This window comes from Garra rufa, chromosome 25, assembly GCF_049309525.1.
Source record: "Garra rufa chromosome 25, GarRuf1.0, whole genome shotgun sequence".
NCBI classification, from domain to species: domain Eukaryota; kingdom Metazoa; phylum Chordata; class Actinopteri; order Cypriniformes; family Cyprinidae; genus Garra; species Garra rufa.
In genome coordinates this window covers 31,210,298-31,232,535 of record NC_133385.1, presented here as the reverse complement: position 1 = coordinate 31,232,535, position 22,238 = coordinate 31,210,298, and the positions used below count along the sequence as shown (strand labels likewise).

General features: G+C 46.7%; 1 protein-coding gene across 1 annotated transcript in view; it reads left to right on the top strand.

Moving 5' to 3' along the window:
• ptprjb.2 (protein tyrosine phosphatase receptor type Jb, tandem duplicate 2) overlaps positions 1-5,676 on the top strand; it is a 30,517-nt gene extending 24,841 nt beyond the window's left edge. Inside the window, exons 9-10 of the mRNA XM_073831666.1 lie at positions 3,748-3,858; positions 5,584-5,676. Of these exons, the coding sequence (XP_073687767.1) occupies positions 3,748-3,858; positions 5,584-5,676 (204 nt within the window). The remainder of the gene's footprint in view (positions 1-3,747; positions 3,859-5,583) is intronic.
• Positions 5,677-22,238: the final 16,562 nt, after the last annotated feature.

Sequence of the window (22,238 nt, the reverse complement as noted above, 5' to 3'; positions counted from 1 at the left end):
GGAGTGGGCTAACCCTGCGGAAAAGCGAGACTGCAGAAACTCCAGTACTGTACCAATCGGGCAGTGAACTGGGTCTAGTTGGCGTTCTCTACACCACGAGGTGAACAATTTCCACCGCAGTTGAGAGACGATCATCTGTGAGTTGTGCCCGCTCAGGGGCCACACCCATAGCTTCCACATCTCCGGGCGGGGTTGAAGAATTGAGCCCCCGGCCTGGGAGAGAAGGTCCCTCCTGACGAGAATCTCCCACGGAGAGCCGTCGAGGAGGGCGATTATGTCCGAGAACCATACTCGGGCCGGCCAGTATGGGGCTACTGGCAGTAGACAGACTCCATACCGGCGTACTCTTTCTAGAACTCCCGGGAGCAGAGCGATCGGGGGAAAGGCGTACAGACGTAGCCTCGGCCACGTCTGTACCATAGCGTCCAGTCCCAGAGGAGCTTGAGGAACTAAGGAGAACCAGAGGGGACATTGTGAGTGAAGCATCCATTCCCCGGGCCTCGGCCCCTGCCTCAACAGGACGTGACGGACCAACACGTGACGGTCTCTCAAGCCCAAGAGACAGTGCGTTAGGGCCTTGAATACAGCCAGCATCTCTAGGCAGTTTATGTGCCAGGAGAGATGATGACCGCTCCAAAGACCGCGGGCCGAGCGTCCACTCATGACCGCTCCCCAATCGGTGAGGGAAGCATCTGTTGCTAGTGTGACACGGTGACAAGGAGCTCCCAATACCGGGCCCTGAGATAGAAACCAAGGTTTCTGCCACATGTCCAAGGCACGTAGGCATCCCGCGTGACCTTGATTTTGCGGAATGGGTTCCCCCTCTGGGAAAACCCCTTGGTTTTGAGCCACCACTATAGCAGCCTCATGTGCAGCAGTCCAAAAGGTATCACGTTGGATGCAGCTGCCATTAGACCTAACAGTACTTGGAACTGTTTGACAGTGAGTGACAGGCCTAGCTTGACCGCATTTGCTGCAGTAAGGATTGACTCGATCCGAGCTTATGACATACGTGCCTGCATCGTGGTCGAATCCCATACAACACCTAGATAAGTGGTTCTCTGTAACGGAGACAGCACACTTTTCTTGGCGTTGAGTCTCAACCCCAGCTCTTTCATGTGAGCGAGAACAACACCTCGATGTTGAACCGCTAACTGTTCTGTACTGGCTAAAATCAGCCAGTCGTCTATGTAGTTGAGTATGCGGATGCCCTGGAGTCACAGAGGAGCCAGAGCAGCATCCACACACTTTGTAAAAGTGCGGGGTGAGAGTGCTAGGCCGAAAGGAAGAACTCTGTGTTGGTAAGCTTCGCCCCTGAAAGCGAACCTGAGAAACTTCCTGTGTTGAGGAAGGATGGAGACGTGAAAATACGCGTCTTTCAGATCTATCGTGACAAACCAGTCCTCGGACCTAATTTGAGACACGACCTGACTGACATTAAACATCTTGAACTTCAGTTTTCTGACTGAGCGGTTCAGCTGCCTGAGATCTAGAATGGGCCTCAGCCCTCCATCCTTCTTTGAAACAATGAAATTGATTCTCTGTCTTGAAGAGGGACTACCTCGATGGCCTCCTTCCTCAGAAGAGATTCTACTTCCTGTTCCATTACCAGACCCTGCTCGGGGCTTACAAGAGTAGGAAACACCCCGTTGAAAGGTGGCGGTGGAGCGCTGAACTGGATGTAATAACCTTTCTCTACAGTACGCAGGACCCATGAAGACACATTCGGCAGTAGTTTTCACGCTGCCTGAAAGTGTACTAAGGGAACCAGTCTCTCGAGACTGGTTTCTGGTATTATTTGAGGTATTAATTAGGTGGCCTGCAACAGCTGACTGGCAGGAGACACCTGAATTAACTGCTCTGAGGACCCCCGTAGGGGTGGCAAACCCGCTGGTTCCGCTGCAATGCCGGGCGGAGAAACTAGCAAAGGTTCGCGGGAGACTGCTTCATCCTGTAACACTGGCAGGGTTAGCTGACTGGTCTCCTGAGGGCCCCCAGGAGGAATGGGCACCATGTACTGTGGTGAACCCCATTCCCCCCCGAGAGGGTCAGGGCCGTTTAGCCGAGGACCTCTTAGACTGAAGCACGACCCTCAGGTCCTCTTTTGCGCCTTGCAGTGTGAGGAGCTGTTAAACGGTTGGGGCTGCTCCCGTCCAGCAGCCCCAGAGGAATAGACGCGGCGAGGGAGGTATCGCTGGAATGCCGCTGCTTGTTTACGAGCCTCCTGGTATCTGTTGACGACTGCATCAACCGAGTCGCCAAACAGACCAGAAGGCTGAAGCTGGGCATCCAGGAGGAGGACCCTGTCCTTTTCTTTCATATCGGACAGTGTCAGCCACAGATGTCTCTCCGCTGCCACAAGGGCTGCCATAGACCGCCCAACAGCGCCGGCGGTCTCCTTGGTGGTGCGGAGAGCCAGATCTGCTGTTCGACGTAACTTAACTATCATGTAATTCCTTCAGCAGGTCGGCCTGGTATGCTTGCAAGATGGACATTGTATGCAAGCACGCACCAGCCCGACCTGCTGCCATGTATCCCTTACCCAACAAGCTGAAGTTGTTTTGAGTGGCTTGGAGGGTAAGGACGGAGCCTTCAAAGATGATGCCAGATCGGGTGACAGGCTGGCAAGCGTTCAACCCGTGGCATCATCTTGTAGCCGCGCTCATCCACCCCTCCCACATTACCATAGTAATCAGAGGAGGGGATGAATAAACGGGCTGAAAAAGGTTTTTCCCATGATTTAGACAGCTCACTGTGGAGATCTGGGAAAAACGGAAGGCTCCGTCTTGGAGGTGGTGTTTTAGTCCACAGAAAGCGTTCATCAAGTTTGCTTTTCTGCGGCTCATGTGTTTGCTGATGTTAAGCTTGGCCACCGCATGAGTCACCACCTCCAAGAGCTCCTCATACTGCAGGGATCAGGGAAGCGGTTGTGGGTTTTCTTCAACGCTCTCCACATCAACCTCCTCGGAGGAAGACAGGAGAAGCATTGATGCCTCTTCCTGGAGGGAAGGAACCGCAGTGCGGGCTTCCGCATCCAGTAAGAGGTCAATCGATCTGCTAGGTGAGGAGGGAGATAGGGGTTCACCGGTCTCCATTCCCTCTAACAGATTGAGCTGCGAACCCCATGAGTGGAGCTGCCGCTCCGCCTCAGTGGAAGCGGGGCCAGATCCGCGAGGAACGCTGGTGAAGGCTCCCTCCTCAAAGAGAGCCTTCCGAGAACGGAGCACCCGCAGTGGAAGACGATCACACTGCCCCCTCGAGGGCTGACTGAGAATGCTCTGCTCCCAAACAGACTACACAAAGACCGTGTGTATCCCCACCAACAATAAAACGTTGGCAGGGAGGAACACACCATCTGTGTTGCTGCTCAACCGCTCTAAAGTCAAACTTTCCCCCTTTCTTGGTTGACATATTGCTCAAAATAAAGTTGTGCAAACTGGCACAGAAAAACAGCAATACTCGACAGACAAACAGACCAACATACAGCGCTTCGCTCAATGACAAAAGCTGGCGCTGGCTTCAAATGCACCTGCTTTATACTTCCTGGTCGCTTACGTCACCACGCCGGTGATGTCACTCCCGTCATTTGATTGGTTACAGACTACGTTCAGAGCATGGTTCGCCAATGGCATTCCCCAAAGGGTCGATGACGCAGTTTTAGTTCCCGGAAGGGAACTGCCACTTACAATAAAAAAGACTCATATTTTTACACAGTTTTTGTTTTATTCTTTCTGTTTTCTACAACAGGAGCAATATGTTTACCTCCACCAGTGTGCATATGACGTAATTCAATCAAGAACTGGAACCAACGTGGACCTAATTTACCAGAACGCAGAAGAGCTCAGTGTGTATCAGGATGTAAAGTATCAACAATTGTAAATGTAGATGGTCTTAAAATGTGACCCTGGACCACAAAACCAGTCTTAAGTCGCTGGGGTATGTTTGTAGCAATAGCCAAAAAATACATTGCATGGGTCAAAATTATTGATTTTTCTTTTATGCCAAAAATCATTAGGAAATTAAGTAAAGATCATGTTCCATGAAGATTTTTTGTAAAATTCCTACTGTAAATGTATCAAAATGTAATTTTTGATTAGTAATATGCATTGTTAAGAACCTAATTTGGACAACTTTAAAGGTGATTTTCTCAGGATTTTGATTTTTTTTGCACCCTCAAATTCCAGATTTTCAAATAGATGTATCTCGGCCAAATATTGTCATATCCTAACAAATCATACATCAATAGAAAGCTTATTTACTGAGCTTTCATATTATATATACATCTCAGTTTTGTAAAATTTAACCTTATGACTGGTTTTGTGGTCCAGGCTCACAAATGGTCCAACAATTACAAAAATTTAAGTGCATTTCACATATACATGTACATCCTTTATATATAATTTGATGTAATTTATTTCTTGCACAATATTCAAAACTTTTAAGCAATATTTACATTTTAATGAATACATTTAAAAGAAGGCACTTAAAAAAATAGAGTGATTTTCTATGATAATATTTTATTCATTAGATCAAAATAGATATTTTTATAATTTTACAATATTTTTACTGCAATATCCAACATCTGTACATTTTTGTTACTTATATGATTGTATATGGGATCCCAAGTTTTATAAAATGTTTCTATATTTAAAGTTATTTAGAAGAATAATGTCACACTCACACGCTGTTTGGACTGTTTTCATTCTTTGCACCTTTTCCTTTAGTTGACATGGTTCTTAATTGATTTAGTTAGCTGTGTGCACCTCATTATTGCAAGTATTTAAGTTTCTGTTCAGTTTTTCTACCCTTGTCAATGCTTTGTAAATATTGACCTGTGTTTCTGTTGCCTGAGACTTATATTAAAAGAGTATTGATCCTTATTTGTCTTCTTTGGGTTTATTTTTGCTACAAAAACTGTTTTCTTCTGTGAGAGGCAGGACCTTATTATTTTTTTGGTTACTGGGTTCACATTTTTTGTTCTGTTTTCCCATCATCATGGACATCCCTGCAGTTCACCTTAAGCAGAGAAATTGCTCTCTCGAGGAACAACTGGATTAATTTTTTCGACCTTGCATATCAAACTACCTTCCTGGGCAACAGTTTATTTTCAGTCCTGTATGTCAGCCTGAACACCACCACTGAGGCACAATTGTCAGGGTAGGGTCCTCGAGGGAGCTTTGTCGATTTCCTGAAGTGGGAGCTGGCATCCTGTGGATCATCACTCTCTGTCAGACCCATTGACGATGACGCCAGTCCCTCTCTAAATCCAGTGCCCAGCCAGAATCTCACCAACTGCAAGGAATGACAGGAGTGACAAAGCAATACATGGTCATGCAATGAAGTGTGAGCGGACACTGTTTGACCAGGTATGTGAACTGGCTGTCCAGGGCATTGCTGAAGGTATGTGTGTGGAGTATGAAGGTTTATATTTGAATTTAAAAAAGATTGGATGTTAAATTCTATTTAATCCCTAGCATGCCTACTTTTGTTTTAAACTCACTGATCCCACTCAACATCCATCTTCCACCAACTCTATGCTCTCCTGTGAGTTTGTTTCTCCCTAGTTTTTCTTTTTCTATTCAGTCAGTTGCCCAGTCCTCCTTGTCTCCCACCAGTCCCTCAGTGCCTCCCTTACCTCCTCTCAGTAGTGTGGTTACACCACGGGCCTGCTGTTAGCCAATTCCTCCTGGACATGGGAATCCCATGGCTCCGCCTCCAGCCTCGGAATCCTTCCATGCTACCTTGGCTCATTGTCCTATTTCCTGTACCTTCACTTCTTCCTCCCTCAACTCCACTCTAGCCCTTCGAACATTCAGCCTTGCCGGGCTACCTCAGACCGCCTGGGTCAGACATCAACTTACCCAAGCTATAAACTTGCAGGCCATTTTCTACCCTCCAGCCCTCCACCCCTACGACCCCAGCTAACTCCACCTTTCCTCAGGCTCCGCTTCTGCCCTCCAGATTGCCACTTCGATCTCTTAGGTATACAGTTATAATATACACTACATAAAGGGTGTACAATCTTGGAGGGCCAGTGCAGATTTTAGCTCCAACCTGATTAAACACACTTGAGATGAAAATCCTAGGGTCCGCCTCCAGCATTGGATTCCTCCATTCTACCTCGGCTCATTGTCCAAATACCTGCACCTTCACTTCTTCCTCCTTCAACTCCAGTGTAGCCCTTCGAACATTTAGCCTTGCTGGGCTCCCTCGGACCACCTGGGTCAGACATCAACTTACCCACGTTATGGACTTGCAGGCCGTTCGCTACCCTCCAGCCCTCCACCTCTATGACCCCAGCTAGCTCCACTTCTCCTCAGGCTCCGCTTCTGCCCTCCAGATCGCCACTTCAATCTCTTATAAATACATTTATAATATACACTACATAAGGGGTATCTAATCTTGGAGGGCAAGTGTCCTGCAGATTTTAGCTCAAACCTGATTCAACACACTTGACATGGGAATCCCAGGGTCCGCCTCCAGCCTCGGATCCCTCTATTTTACCTCAGCTCGTTGTCCTAATTCCCGCACCTTCACTTCTTCCTCTCTCAACTCCAGTGTAGCCCTTCAAACATTCAGCCTTGCCGGGCTCCCTAAGACTACCTGGGTCTGACATCAACTTACCCACACTATGGACTTGCAGGCCGTTCGCTACCGTCCAGCCCTCCACCCCTACGACCCCAGCTAGCTCCACTTTTCCTCAGGCTCTGCGTCTGCCCTCCAGATCGCCACTTCAATCTCTTAGGTATACAGTTATAATATAGACTACATAAGGGGTGTCCAGTCTTGGAGGGTCAGTACCCTGCGGATTTTAGCTCTAACCTGACACAACACAACCTGACTGAAAGTTTTTAGTCAGTCGGAAGACCATAATTAGCTGGTTCATTTGTGTTTGATTAGAGTTAAAGCTGGATAGTCCTGGAGATTGGCCTTCCAGAAATAGTTTGGACACATCTAAGTTTTGGGACACAACACTTCATTATTGAATTCTTATGTTTTAATCAGACCCATTGCCCTAAATGTATAAAATCAAGCATCTAGACCAGGGGTACCCAAACTCGGTCCTGGAGGGCTGGTGCCTAACAGTTTCAAACTTCCACTGGCAATTATATCAGCACAGAACCTGTATGGCTTTGAGCTTCATTGAATGGGTTTCCATGCAGAGTAGCTGCATGAAAGCCTCAAACCTAAACAGACCTGTTCTAGGTCAAAATGTAATGTTGTAGTATATTACATTGGCCTTTTATAATTTGTATTATAATATAATATTATTAATTACAAATCTATCCAAACATGATGTTGAAACCGTGATGCTGTTGCATTCTTCATGTGGGAGTTATGCAAATCTTCATCATAATAGCTCACTTTGATCAGTGTTAGAAAACTAGGAAATGTTTAGTTGAATGTTAACTAGAATAAGGAACATTAAAAAGGAAGTTTTATTTTCAGCTTTCAATTCTGATGACGTATCGAAGCGCCAAGTTTCGTAACGCTCAAAGTGGAGCATTAACACTATTCACATTAGTAACATTTAACTCTGGTGACAGCTTGAGTAAGAGCTCACAACTCTCACATCAGTGCTCAGTGTGGTTTGACAGGACCAGCGAATTTAATGAGGTTGTAGAGTAGTTCATTGTTAAGAAACGCTTTGGATAAACTCATTAGAATCCTTTAAATAGCATGGCATGTCTTTCTTTTAAAACTATTTGTAAAGGCACAGCGCTTCTGTTCTTTGCCATTCTTCTGGTAAGATTCCTTCTTTATTTAGCATGAATGAATTTGTATGATGACTGATGGTTTAGATAAAATAGTTCACATTTGAGCACACTTGTTACTCTTGTGTTTTTAAAGTCTAGCATGCAAAAACAGGGTTTTTGTTTATTTAACCAAAACATTGTTATTGTAAAAATGTATTTAATTTACCTGTTATAACCTATTTTATACAGTTGTTCCAAAAGGTATTTAAAAGTTATTAGCATCATTGCATTTCATGAATAATAATAATAATAATAATAATAAAAAAATAATAATTAAAAAAAGGTTTGTTGTGTGAATGTAAATCATATTGTATTGTAAACTGGGAGTCTAAAATTCTCAATAATTATACAAATATTAGAGTTTTAAGTATTTTATTGAGTTAAAAAGATAAAAAATTATGTAGTCAATATAGCCTAATTATGATTTCGGGGAATCAGTTTCGGCAAATGCAAAAAAAAAAAAGTGAATATTTTTCAAGATTCCAACATCCAGTCAAGCAAGAAAACATACAATCTACCCGAAGGAAGATGTGATCATAAAGGCAAGTCACCTTTAGTTAATATATATATATATATATATATATATATATATATATATATATATTTTTTTTTTTTACATTTAAATAACTTCTACCTATATTGTTAACCTTGGACACCATTATAAAAACACAAAATTACCAATAAAGTCTCAAAAGCAGCCAATACCAAATCTCTTTTATTGAAAAATATGTACTTTCATTCATTCACAATACATGGTTGCAATAAAATTTTAGTACAAAATTTTAAGTGTCATTGACATTTCTCTTAATTTCAAAATACATAACAACAACAATAATATTAATAATTTGGTACTACCGACATAATTTATTTGATTTTAAAGATGCAGCGTTTGATGGCAATATATTATCATGGTTTTACATATATAGTTAATATTTAATTGACAGTAGGCAGAGTGTTTTGGAGGTATTTTCCCTGTGTTTGGTTGTGAGACGTAATTTGCGGACCAGGACAAAGTTGTCGGCGATTCTTCCTATTGTAAAGTCATGCAGTGTGAAATATCATATTATATCATATCATATCATATCATATCATATCATATCATATCATTATATCACGCTTTGAAAAATGTGTGAGCATTACAAGTTCTGCTCTTGATTGGTTTAAATCCTATCTTGAAGACAGAATGTTTTCTGTTTATCTTGATGGTTTTTCTTCATCTAGCTCCATCTTGCATTTTGGAGTTCCTCAGGGCTCTATTTTGGCCCCTGTTCAGGGCCCGTATTCACAAAACATTTTATCTTAGCACTAAGAGTTCTCCTAAATAGCAGTAAAAGTTTTTAGCTAAGAGTTTTCTCTTAAAACCTATTAACAAAGCTACTGAGACAAACTTTTATTAAGCAGTAGAGAGAAGTCTTAAGCTAAGAGTAAGGGCGGGGTTGACCTCGTCACTATGGATGATGTCAGCATGCTCACTAACCATGCTTACAGTGATTGGCTGATAGGGGAGGGATCTCTGTCAGACATTTATTCATAGAAATATTGTTGTAAATATTGCCATATTCAATTAAAGTTTTAAAAAGTTAGTAAAAATGTTGCCACATTCAAATAAAGAATTTAAAATACAGGGCAAGTGTCACTTATTAAACAAGTGTTCAAATGATTGACAGCCTTTTACCTGTGTGCTTCTTATAATAAACAATTAGCTGATATGCATGTAAACAAACTTGAAGCATATGATGATAATGAGCTTTTAAGAAGGTGCACGTCTTATGCCGAGTTCAGACTGCATGATTTTAGCCCCGATTTTGACTCGCCGACAGGTTTTGAGAAATCGCCGACAAATGCCCAAAATCACAGACAAATCGGTGCTCGTTCACGTGAGTGACAATCACACAGTGTGAATTATCAAAGACGCGATCTGAGAGAATCACCGACGTGTCGCCGACACCCGTGAGATATTTGGCATGCTAAATATCTGGACCTGTCAGCGATTCAAAATCATGCCGTGTGAAAGGTGATCTGACTGAAAATCACATCGGCGATTACCTTCAGCCAATGAGACGGCAACATGCAGGCCAGCGGGAAGTTGGGGGAAGAGTTAACAAGAATAGCTTCGGCTTCTCTTCTTTCCGCTGCAAATGAGTGCACATGCAATTTGTATGACAAGCTTCTTACGGGCTACCATTTTTTTTTTTATAATAATACCAGACTTACGTGAGAACTTGCACGCCTGACCTCGCGATGTTTCCATGTCACTTCTCGCGTGTGTTTGGTTGTGAGACGTAATTTGCGGACCAGGACAAAGTTGTCGGCGATTCTTCCTATTGTAAAGTCATGCAGTGTGAAACCCCCTGTCGCCGATCCATCGTGCAGTGTGAACAAAGCAGCGATGGAATGCTACCCCAGATAGTCATGCAGTGTGAAAACATCTGTGACACGATTGCTTTGGAAATCGTGCAGTCTGAACTCGGCATTAATCGCGAAGGTATTATGACAGTTGCAGAATTGCAACAAATAGAAACAATCCAATAAAACGCCACAGATCAAGGTTTTAACAATCTTTGGCAGCCCCTTATGAATGCAATAAATATTTTAATGAGGCTAAGGATTTCAGTCTGCAATAGCATAACAATTAAGATCAGTGGCGGAGCCAGAGGGGTGTCCGAGGTGGCACTGGACACCCCTGACATCCGATTGGCCACCCCGGGTGCCACCCCAAAATACTGCTGGCAGTACCTGATGCTGATTGACATCTCATTTGTCTAAAGAAGTTTTAGAATTTTGCCGGTGACGCTAGCCATTTCCAAATCAAGACGAGCCAAGGACATGAGCATCAATGTAAGACGAATAATAAAACATCATTTTTGAAATACCGTACGTTTTATAGTTTATCATAAGGTTTGTTTGCTGGGTAACGTTTATTATCCGTTGTGTAAATTAACTAGGCGACGACGACATCAGTCAATTTAATGAGATTAGAGAGATCAATTCACACTTTAGACAGTTAACGCTATACTTAATCTGTGCTATGGTATTATATGTACATACCATGTTCCATACCATACAGGGCTCGAAATTGCGAGCGTTTTGTCGCATATGCTCCCAAAATCTAATTATATATGCAAGAGTGAGAAATTGTTGTGGTGCAACTTGGTTTCATTTCTTTACAAAACTTTCGGTAGCCTACAGCACAGATGCAGTGACAGGTTGCTGTTCGCTCCAACATTACATAACCATTTGAACTTAATCTTTACATTTTTACATTTTAAGTATCAGTCAAAATAGGCTACTGTACAACGCGCCATACATCCACATCATATGTTAACTCAGCGGGAGACGTAATTTTCTCTGGGGACACGTTTTTCAAAATCCCGTTTGTGTCCTCCCACTTTCAAATGGTTTTGTTAAAGTAATCTCTTGTATTGTAGAATGCACGCTCAGCGCTGCTGAGAGTTTCGCGCGATCATTAAAACGAAACCAAAACGCGCACCGCATTCAAAAGCAATCTTGAAAGATTCGGTCTCTATTTGCACATTGAATATTGAAAGAGTAGCCTACTTTGATTATGGCTTCATATATTCTACACGAATAAGAAAGAACTGTGTCGTTTATTTTTGTCATTTATGATATATTTTGTTATTAATGTAGATTCTTAAAAAATGCAGTGGTTGTCTCAAATTTAAAAATGGCTGTACCTATAAATGGCTTCTTGTCCCTTGCTTAAGGCATAAAATAAATATGTAAAAAAGTCTTTCAGAATCAGCCCATTTGCTTGTAAAACATCGGCAATCAGAATAGACCATGAAGAATCAATATCGGTGCATTACTAAAAAAGAAATTGGGTGCTCCTATTTTTATTTTTATTTTTTTTTGGTAAAAAGTGAATTTTGTGCCCTGTATATAAGTTATTATATTTAATTAACAATGTTATTTGGACTTTGTAAAATGTCTCTTGTTACACCAGTGAGCAATGCAACTTGCGAGAGAAGCTACTCTGTGTTAAAACTTATTAAAACCCACCTTAGGACACTGTCTGATGGCAGGTTATGTCAGGACAGATAAGGACCCAAGAGCAGATGAGGCAGAGAAACAAATTTATTAGCCGGTTCACTGGCAAAAGGCAAGAGCAAAAAATAACTAGTCCGAAGACAGAAAAAACTCAGTTCCAAAATGTCCAAAAAAACCAAAACCACGTCCAGACAGAGCGCTCAGCCTCCGAGAGCGCCAGGCGAGAAGAAGGGCAACGAATCCGAATCAGCAGGCAGGAGAATAGTCGAACGGAGAAGGGTCGAGAGAGGTGCAGACAGAGATGATAACGGTAGCCAGAAACAGCGTCGAATTCCAGAGCACGGGTCAGATCCACTGAGACAATCCGAGAAGAACGAGCACTGAAGATAAAGCAAACGTTACACCAACTGGGCAGAGGAAAATCTAGATAAACTTGAGACAGACGAAGGTGAGCTCGCAAACTCTCAAAACACACTGACAACGAACAATAAAAACAGCCAGAAGAAATAGACAGCCTAATCAAAAAGGTAAGACGAAGCAGGTGCGCTAAACAAGCAGCGCGCTGATTGCAGACGGCAATCAGCTGGCGCCGAAACAAAAATAGGAAAGCTCCAAAAGAAAAGAGAGGGAGAGAGGGAAACCCAAACAAATAATAAAGGATAAAAATGAGACGAAACGAATAAAATGAGTAGACACAATAAAAATATAAAAATCCCCCAGAAAACGGACAGATCATACCCGAGTCCTGACAGTACCCCCTCCCCCAGGAGCGCCCCCTGGCGCTCCAGAGGAGGAAGGGTCGCGTTGGAGGTACTCATTGATGAGCGAGCGGTCCAGGATGTCCCGGGCCGGAACCCAACATCTCTCCTCCGGACCGTACCCTTCCCAGTCCACTAGGTACTGATGTCCCCGGCCACGACGTCTGGAGTCTAAGATTCTCCTGACCTTGAAGGCAGGAGAACCATCAACCATAATAGGAGGGGGGGGAACAACAGGGGGAGACACAGTAGGGGAATGGGGAGAACACAAGACAGGTTTAATTTTAGACACATGAAAGACAGGGTGCACACGACGAAGGGAACTGGGCAACCGAAGACGGACCGTCACCGGGTTGACAACCTTGGTAATTTGATAAGGGCCGACAAATTTGGGAGCCAACTTTCGAGATGGGGCCCGAAGTGGCAAATCTTTTGTGGAGAGCCAAACCCGCTGACCACAGACATAAGGGGGAGTCAACCTGCGGTGACGGTCCTCGGCAGTTTTGGTACGTCCCCTCGTCCGGATAAGCGCCTCCCTGGCCCTCCTCCAGGTACGACGACATCGTTGAACAAAAGCCTGAACTGAGGGGACAGCTGCCTCGGCGCCCTGGGAAGGAAACAAAGGAGGTTGATAACCCAGACAGCACATGAACGGGGACATACCTGTCGACGACACCGGTAAGGAGTTGTGGGCATATTCTGCCCAAGTCAGTTGCTGACTCCAGGATGAGGGGTTGTGGGACGCCAGGCAGCGAAGCATCCGTCCAAGATCCTGGTTGGCGCGCTCGGTCTGGCCGTTGGTCTGAGGATGAAAACCTGATGACAGACTAGCGGAGGCACCAATCTGCCGACAGAATTCTCTCCAGAAGTGGGAAACGAACTGGGGCCCCCTGTCAGAGACCACATCCTCCGGAAGCCCGTGGATCCGGAAGACATGGTCAATGACCACCCGGGCCGTTTCTTTAGCCGAGGGAAGCTTAGTGAGGGGAATGAAGTGAACCGCTTTGGAAAAGCGATCCACCACGGTGAGGACCACAGTATTACCACTGGATGGAGGGAGTCCGACAACGAAATCCAGGGCAATATGGGACCAGGGACGGGAAGGGACTGGGAGTGGCATTAGCAGACCAGCGGAAGGAGAATTAGAGGATTTGTTTTGAGCACAGACCGAGCAAGCCCCCACGAACCGGCGAATGTCCTCCACCATGGCGGGCCACCAAAATCGCTGGCGAATGGCAGCCAACGACCTCACACCTGGATGGCACATGAGTCTGGACGAGTGACCCCACTGGAGAACGGCGGCACGGACCGACTCGGGCACGAAGAGCAGACCCGCTGGACATCCTGTGGGCACCCCGACTCCCCGCTGCGCCTCCCTGACACGCTCCTCGATCCCCCAGGTAAGCCCCCCCACCACACACCCTGAAGGAATTATGGTGTCGGTGGGGGGTTCGCCTGGAGGAGCGAAAACCCGCGACAAGGCGTCTGGTTTGACGTTCTTAGAGCCTGGTCGGTAAGACAGGGTGAAGTCGAAGCGCCCAAAGAACAAAGCCCAGCGAGCCTGCCTCGCATTGAGCCGGCGGGCAGACCGGATATATTCGAGATTCTTATGGTCAGTCCACACCAGGAAAGGAAGGGCCGTTCCCTCCAGCCAGTGACGCCACTCCCCCAAAGCCAGTCGAACAGCCAACAACTCCCGGTCACCGATGTCGTAGTTTCGTTCTGCGGGAGACAAACGGTGTGAATAGAAAGCACAAGGATGTAATTTGTTATCTTGAGGGGATACCTGGGAGAGCACGGCCCCAACGCCCACCTCTGACGCATCGACCTCCACCACAAATTGACGAGAGGGGTCAGGAGTTACTAAAATGGGGGCTGAAGTGAACCTGTGTTTAAGTTCATCAAACGCCGCTTGGGCGGCGGCTGACCAACAAAATTTGATCTTGGTGGAGGTCAATGCCGTCAAAGGGGCCGACACCTGTCCGAAGTTCCTGATGAACCGCCGATAAAAATTGGCGAAACCCAGGAACCGTTGTAAGGCTTTTCGGGAGTCAGGTGTCGGCCAGTCGGAGACGGCTCTCACCTTAGCAGGGTCCATGCGAATCCCCTCCACCGAAATAATGTGTCCCAAGAACGAAACAGACTTAACGTGGAACTCGCACTTCTCCGCCTTGACAAACAGCTGATTCTCTAGCAGCCGTTGAAGCACTTGCCGAACATGCTGGACATGATCCTGACGAGAGGGAGAAAAAATTAAAATATCATCTAAGTAGACAAAAACAAACCTATCGATCATGTCCCTCAGCACGTCGTTGACAAGTGCTTGGAAGACCGCTGGGGCGTTGGAAAGGCCAAAGGGGAGAACACGATATTCAAAGTGCCCCCGGGGGGTGTTAAAAGCGGTCTTCCATTCGTCTCCTTCCCTTATCCGAACTAGATGGTAAGCGTTGCGAAGGTCCAACTTTGTGAAAAACTCTGCTCCCTGCAAGAGGTCGAAGGCCGAGGACATCAACGGCAGGGGGTACCGGTTCTTAACAGTGATGTCATTCAACCCTCGATAGTCAATACAGGGACGCAGAGAGCCATCTTTCTTTTTCACAAAGAAGAACCCCGCTCCAGCCGGAGAAGAGGAAGGACGAATAATACCGGCGGCCAGAGAATCATTTAAATACTTCTCCATAGCCTCCCGCTCAGGCGCGGAGAGGGAGTAAAGCCGACCGCGAGGCGGAGAAGTACCAGGAAGGAGGTCGATGGCACAGTCATACGGTCGATGGGGTGGGAGAGAGACGGCCCGGGACCTGCTAAACACCGCCCGCAGATCATGGTAACAGGAAGGAACTCGGGAGAGATCAGTCTCCTCCTCCTGTAGGGACACAGAAACAGAAACAGGAGAGGGAGCAGCCACAAGACAGTGTGTATGACAATATAAACTCCAAGAATTAATTGAACTGTCTGCCCAGTTAATGAACGGCCCATGGCGAATAAGCCAGGGGTGACCCAGAACTATAGGGGCAGACGGGGACCTGCACACTAAAAACCTGAGCTCCTCCCGATGATTCCCCGAGGTAAGGAGACTCACCGAGTCCGTGATGTGTGAGAGCCTCATGAGAGGCCGACCGTCAAACCCATGAGCAACGATTGGTGAGGGAAGGGGTTGGAAGAGAATTCCCCGGACACGCGCCCACTCCTCATCTACGAAGTTGCCCTCTGCTCCCGAATCAATGAGAGCTGAAGCCTTAAAAGAAGAATGTTTAGTGATTATGGACACAGGCAGCATGGTACGTGACACATGAGTGGAGGAAATGGCCATACCACCCATATTAACCCTTTGTAGAGAACGAGACTGTTTAACAGTGCAGGACTGAACATGATGACCTTGAGCTCCGCAGTACAGGCAAAGACCCTCCAGCAGGCGGCGCTGTTTTTCCTTGGCTGTTAGGCGCAAACGGTCAACCTGCATGGGTTCGCATTCTTCTGAGCTTGGGGCAAGAGGAGTAGAAGCGAGAGGCTCGGTGCGCATCCGAGCACGACGGCGCAGCTCTCTCCTGGCATCCAATCGAAGGGCAAGGCTAATTAAATCGTCTAGACGATCCGGGACCTCGCGAGCGTACAGTTCATCTTTGAAGGTGTCGTTAAGTCCTTCTAAAAAACGTGCAATCAGCGCCTCAGCATTCCAGCCACAAGTAGCGGCCAGGGTACGAAACTCCACTGAATAATCTGCCACAGATGAATGGACGCCAACAGCCTGGATGCCTCCTTGCCAAAAACAGATTGATCAAAAGTCTTAATCATCTCCCCTTTAAAACTTTCAAAATCAAAACAGCACCTGTCCTGCGAGTCCCAAACAGCGGTGCCCCATTCGCGCGCTCTGCCAGAAAGCAAAGAAATGACGAACGCCACTCTTGAAGTCTCCGATGCGTAGGTTCGAGGCTGAAGAGAAAAAACAACCTCGCACTGAATGAGGAACGATTTACAACTTTTAGGCTCACCGGCATACGTGGGAGGATTATTCACTCGCGGCTCAGGTGACAGTGAAGGCGGGCAGACCGTCGAGGGCGCTGAGGTGAAACCAGTAAGCGCGAGTCGATCAAGGCGTTCCACCAACCCCACGAACTGAGCCGACAAGTTGTCCACTGAACGGCGAGTGGATGACAGTTCCTGTTCGTGACGGCCCAACATCGCTCCCTGAAGTTCCAGAGCAGACTGCAAAGACGATTCCTCCGCTGGGTCCATTGTTGGTCAGTGTGTGGTGTCAGGACAGATAAGGACCCAAGAGCAGATGAGGCAGAGAAACAAATTTATTAGCCGGTTCACTGGCAAAAGGCAAGAGCAAAAAATAACTAGTCCGAAGACAGAAAAAACTCAGTTCCAAAATGTCCAAAAAAACCAAAACCACGTCCAGACAGAGCGCTCAGCTTCCGAGAGCGCCAGGCGAGAAGAAGGGCAACGAATCCGAATCAGCAGGCAGGAGAATAGTCGAACGGAGAAGGGTCGAGAGAGGTGCAGACAGAGATGATAACGGTAGCCAGAAACAGCGTCGAATTCCAGAGCACGGGTCAGATCCACTGAGACAATCCGAGAAGAACGAGCACTGAAGATAAAGCAAACGTTACACCAACTGGGCAGAGGAAAATCTAGATAAACTTGAGACAGACGAAGGTGAGCTCGCAAACTCTCAAAACACACTGACAACAAACAATAAAAACAGCCAGAAGAAATAGACAGCCTAATCAAAAAGGTAAGACGAAGCAGGTGCGCTAAACAAGCAGCGCGCTGATTGCAGACGGCAATCAGCTGGCGCCGAAACAAAAATGGGAAAGCTCCAAAAGAAAAGAGAGGGAGAGAGGGAAACCCAAACGAATAATAAAGGATAAAAATGAGACGAAACGAATAAAATGAGTAGACACAATAAAAATATAAAAATCCCCCAGAAAACGGACAGATCATACCCGAGTCCTGACAGGTTAAGTCACCTAGGGATTCTCAGTGTTGAGTCAAGGAGTGCACGCTCCCTCAACATGGATGCATTTGTGAAACGTTTTGCCAGTTCTCATCAGAACAGCAGAATTATGTTGTTTTAAACATAACTAGGATAAGTTTGTAAGTGATGACTAAAATTGTGTTTTTGTTTTCAAATCGAGTTTGATGTATGCTCTAATTGCAGTATTTTTTGTTTAGTTGTTTTTTCTTTATTCTAATGTTTTTGTAAATGAACTCAGCATTATTTTTGCAAATAAAACTTTAGAATTCCTTATGAATTCCTATACATTTTATGAGTAGAGTTCGTGTGTGAGGACCCCCTGAAATAGCAGTGGCCACCCCCTGGCCACCCCATGTAAAAAATTCTAGCTCCGCCACTGATTAAGGTTACATGAACACATTATCGGCAACTTGAAAGTAATGTCCGTTTAGCTGTAGCAGTTGTTTGTCACTTAAATTCTGCAATCTCTGCCTTAATTTGCCTGACTTTGCAAAGAATACCAGCGCTTTTCACAGTCATCTTTGCTTCTGGACAAAAGTGGGAAAGCTGCATTTATTTGCACACATGTTTTCCCACACATCTTTTTTAGTTCCCTTCCGGAGGGAACTCTACGCTGCGTCCTGGTGGACACTATGGGAACTGCACTCAGCATGACCGGTTCTGAAACAAGCTATAGAACAACGACAGTGAACTTGACACTGGCCGGCGCTAGCCTATGACGTCATCAACCAGGCGCCTGCTAGTATAAAGACGGGTGCCTGTGAGCACATCACCATCTTTTTTCTAAGCGAGTGAGTACAGCGATGCCTAGAGAGAAACTGTTTAGGAAGTGTGCGGATCCGTGTCAGAGAAATCTGACACCTGATGACGCACACGACCTTTGTGTGGTGTGTTTGGGTGAAGAGCACGTGCGCTCTGCTCTAGAAGGAGCGGAGTGCGTTCATTGTGAGAGTTTCACCGTGAAGAAACTCCGTTCTTGTTTGTCTCTTTTCTCGAGGGGATTGGGACATCCATCTGCCCCACGCGGCTCGGGTCCCGCGGCGGCTGAGGCTGCCCGGCGGCTGAGATCGTGGGGATCACAGGTGGAGCTGGCTGACGAGTTTGAGAGAGGGATTAGTCTCTCGCACTCGTCAGCCGGAAACGAGGACACGCTGCTAGCGGGAGATGTGTTGTCTCTCACATCTTCCGATCCTGCAGCGAGTGCTCTTTTGGCTTCAAGCCAGGGCGAGCAGGAGGCTGATATGGAAGAATATGAGCTTTCTGAGCCCATGCAGCCTTCCTGCCCCGCATATGAGGAGTTGATGTCGGTTATGGACCACTCGGCTGCCCGATTAGACCTCCAGTGGAAGCGCGCCGGGGAAGAAGCCGCTCTGGGTAGATTGGACGAGCGGTTTCTTCCCGGCCATAACAAACCAACTCCCGTGAGCCTCCCATTTCTTCCTGATCTGCATAAAGAGATCGAGAAGTCATGGGACAGACCATATTCGGCCCGCATTCACAGGCATCAGCATGTGAATTATGCTGATGTCGAGGGAATGCATGGGCGCGGATATACGTCGATGCCTCCTATTGAGCAGATGTTTGCGAACTATCTCTCAGCGGGAGGGACATCGACGCTGAAGGCTCCGACCCTGCCATCCAAGCCTTTGAGAGAAACATCTCGGCTGAATGGCAGGGCATATGCGGCAGTGGGTCAGGCTGGTGCTGCTCTGCACACGGTGGCAGTGTTGCAGGCGTACCAGGCAGATCTACTGAAAGATCTGGACCGAGGTCTGGGGCTTTCCCCAGAGGAGGTGGCTGAGCTGCGCCGCACCACGGACCTCTCTCTGAGGGCCACCAGACAGACAGCGACCGCGGTGGGCAGGTCCATGTCGGCGTTGGTGGCCACGGAGAGACATTTGTGGGTGAACCTGGCGGACATCGGGGAGAAAGAGAAACGCTTTCTCCTCGATGCGCCGGTCTCGCCTTCTGAGTTATTCGGCACATGCGTCGAGGCGGTGGTCGAGAAATTCAGAGAGGCGAAGGCGCGCTCACGGCTTTCAAGTCATGCATCCCTCGCCGGTCCATGCCCCCACCCGAACACCGGGGAAAGCCAGGCCCGTCTTGGTCCAGGGGCCAGAGACGAGGCCAGGTTGCCAGTGTGGACACTCGGGGCCCTCCCCCCAAGAGGAGTCGGTCCCAGAGGAGGCGTGATGCGCGGAATAGGAGAGTGGATCTAAGGGAGACGATCCGGAGCAGGCGTGGTGGCAGGCCCGGATCGGGTACCTAGAGTCTCCTCTCCCGGTTCCCCTCACGTCTGTTTGGCTGCCTGCCCCTCCTTTTTTCCCCTCGCCAAAGACTCTGGGGCTGGGCCGATGATGAGATTGATACTCTGATGGCCCGGTATGTGAACAGTACACTTTAAGAAATAAAAATGTTTTATGTGTATATGTATGTTTGTTTGTCTACCAGCTCCGCTTGGCTGACTGTTATTGTAGTTTTCGAGCTCCTCTTGAGCTCTACTGCCCCCAAGTGCTGAGTGTAGTTAGGTCTCCCCTCGTTTCTAGCAGTGTGTAGAGACCTCCACTTGTAGTTATTTCCCCTTTGGGTTAAGCGTTGTTAGGCCTGAAGCCTCCGCTAGATTGAGCTGGGTACAGACATTACCTTAGCATACGTATACATATTAAAATGTTAACAGAAAACCCCTCTTGAGCGTTGTAAGGCCGCTTCAAGCAAAAAAAACAAAAAACAAAAAAACGCTCTGCTGAAGCCTCCGCTCGCTGAAACCCTGCTAAAAGTTATACTCTTTTTGCATGAGTGTAGCCAGGTCCCTTCCCTGTGAATATTTGGTATACATGTAAGTGAGACCTCCACTCCTAGGAGTTTCTGTGATAGGGTGAACATAGCGTTGTCAGGCTTCCTCTCTGAGAGAGAGACTTTTACTGAAGCCTCCGCTCTCTTTAAAGCCCCGCTTTTAAGTAGATCCAAAATTAAAAATCTCACATTTTGTGGCTGTAGGCCCCGTTTTGGGCCTCGCTAAACTACCTTTTGGCATCGTGCTAAAGCCCCTCTGCCAGAATTGAGTATAGTTAGGCTTCTCTCCCCTCAGGGATGTCTTTTTAAAGCCTCCTCTCTACGGAGTCCTACTAACGTGTGGACTCGTATGTGAGATAATACTTCTTAGCGTTGAGTGTAGCTAGGTCACACTCTTTGACCTCCACTCGTGAGAGCTTTATTGGATTGAGTGTCGCCAGGCTCCCTCTTGCTTGAGGTATTTCTGTTTAGCCTCCACCCTCCAGAAATACAGGTTAGAACAAAAAAAAAAAATATATATATATATATGCATAGCTCTGCTTTTAGCATATGAGCCCTTTTGTGAGCCTGTCACTTCAAGCGTTGAGTGTAGTTAGGCCTCCCCTCCTCTAGAGGGTGTTCAAATTGAGGCCTCCACTCTGAAGAGCTTCCTTAGCTGAGCGTTGTCAGGCTTTGTTGCGCTCTAGAGAGTCTGTCTGTTGAAGCCTCCCCTCACCGAAGCTCCGCTTCCGGGCTTTGCTATCGCCAGAAATAATATTGGTGTCTTCCTCGCTATGCTCTGAGCACCTCCTCAAACCCACATTAGTGGTGACTACTCACGCAAATCGTTGAGCATTCCTTAAAATCCACATGGGTGGTAAGTGCACTACTTAGGCACTTCCTATGAGGGTGGGGTCCCTTTCTGAAATCCTATACGGTGTGGACCACGCAGGGGAATCCTCCGTGCCCATCCTCGAGTTGGTTCCAAAACCATTACGTTTTTTCAACTCCACTGATAGCACAGTGTAATAGGTCTCCTCTCTGTCACAGCCACAGTACTGAGACCTTCACTCTCACAGTTATGGCAGCTGGTAGGCCCCTGGGTGCCTCGCTGACTATGTTTTTTGGGGGAGTGCTATCTATCACTCACCAAAAATCTAGTGTTGTAGGTTTCTCTCTTTAGAGATGCAATCTCGGAGCCTCCACTACACAGAGCTATAAAATAAATGCTTTCTGCATTTTAGCTCTACTGTGAGCTTTGTCACTTCTTTGAGCGTCGAGTGTAGTCAGGCCTCCCCTCGCTTAGAGCGTTTTACTTTGAGGCCTCCACTATGAAGAGTTTCCCTAAGGGGAGCGTCGTAGGCTTCCTCTCGCTTTAGAGAGTCTTTCTGCTGAAGCCTCCCCTCTCCAGAAGCTCCGCTGTCAGGCTCTGCTACCGCCTAGAGATTGCAATTAGGTGATCCTCTCGCTATGCTTTGGGCACCTCTTCAAACCCACATTTGTGGTGTTTTCTCACGCAAGTCTTTGGGCACTCCTTAAAATCCACATGAGTGGTAAATGCATTTACTGGGCATTTTTCTGAAATCCACGTTAGTGGTAAAGGTCTCCCCCGACCGGTGGGTCCTTTTCTAAATCCTATATGGTGTGGGTCACGCAGGGGATCCTCCGTTCCCATCTTTGAGTTGTTTTTTTACAAAACCTTTTAGTTTTTCCAACTCCAATCCAGGTAGCACTGCTAGCAGGATTGAGTGTCGAGGCTTCCGCTGGCCTCCACTCTCCAGAAAAGCTCCACGCAGGTAGTAGTCACATAGGCTATTCAGCCTTGCGGATTACCTTCAGTGTTGAAGTGTAGCTAGGTCATGAGACCTCTACTCTAAGAGTTTTTCTTTGCTAAGCACAGACTGTTGCCAGGCTTCCTCTCGCTGAAGCCTCCACTCTCCAGACTCCACTCAGGTAGTACTG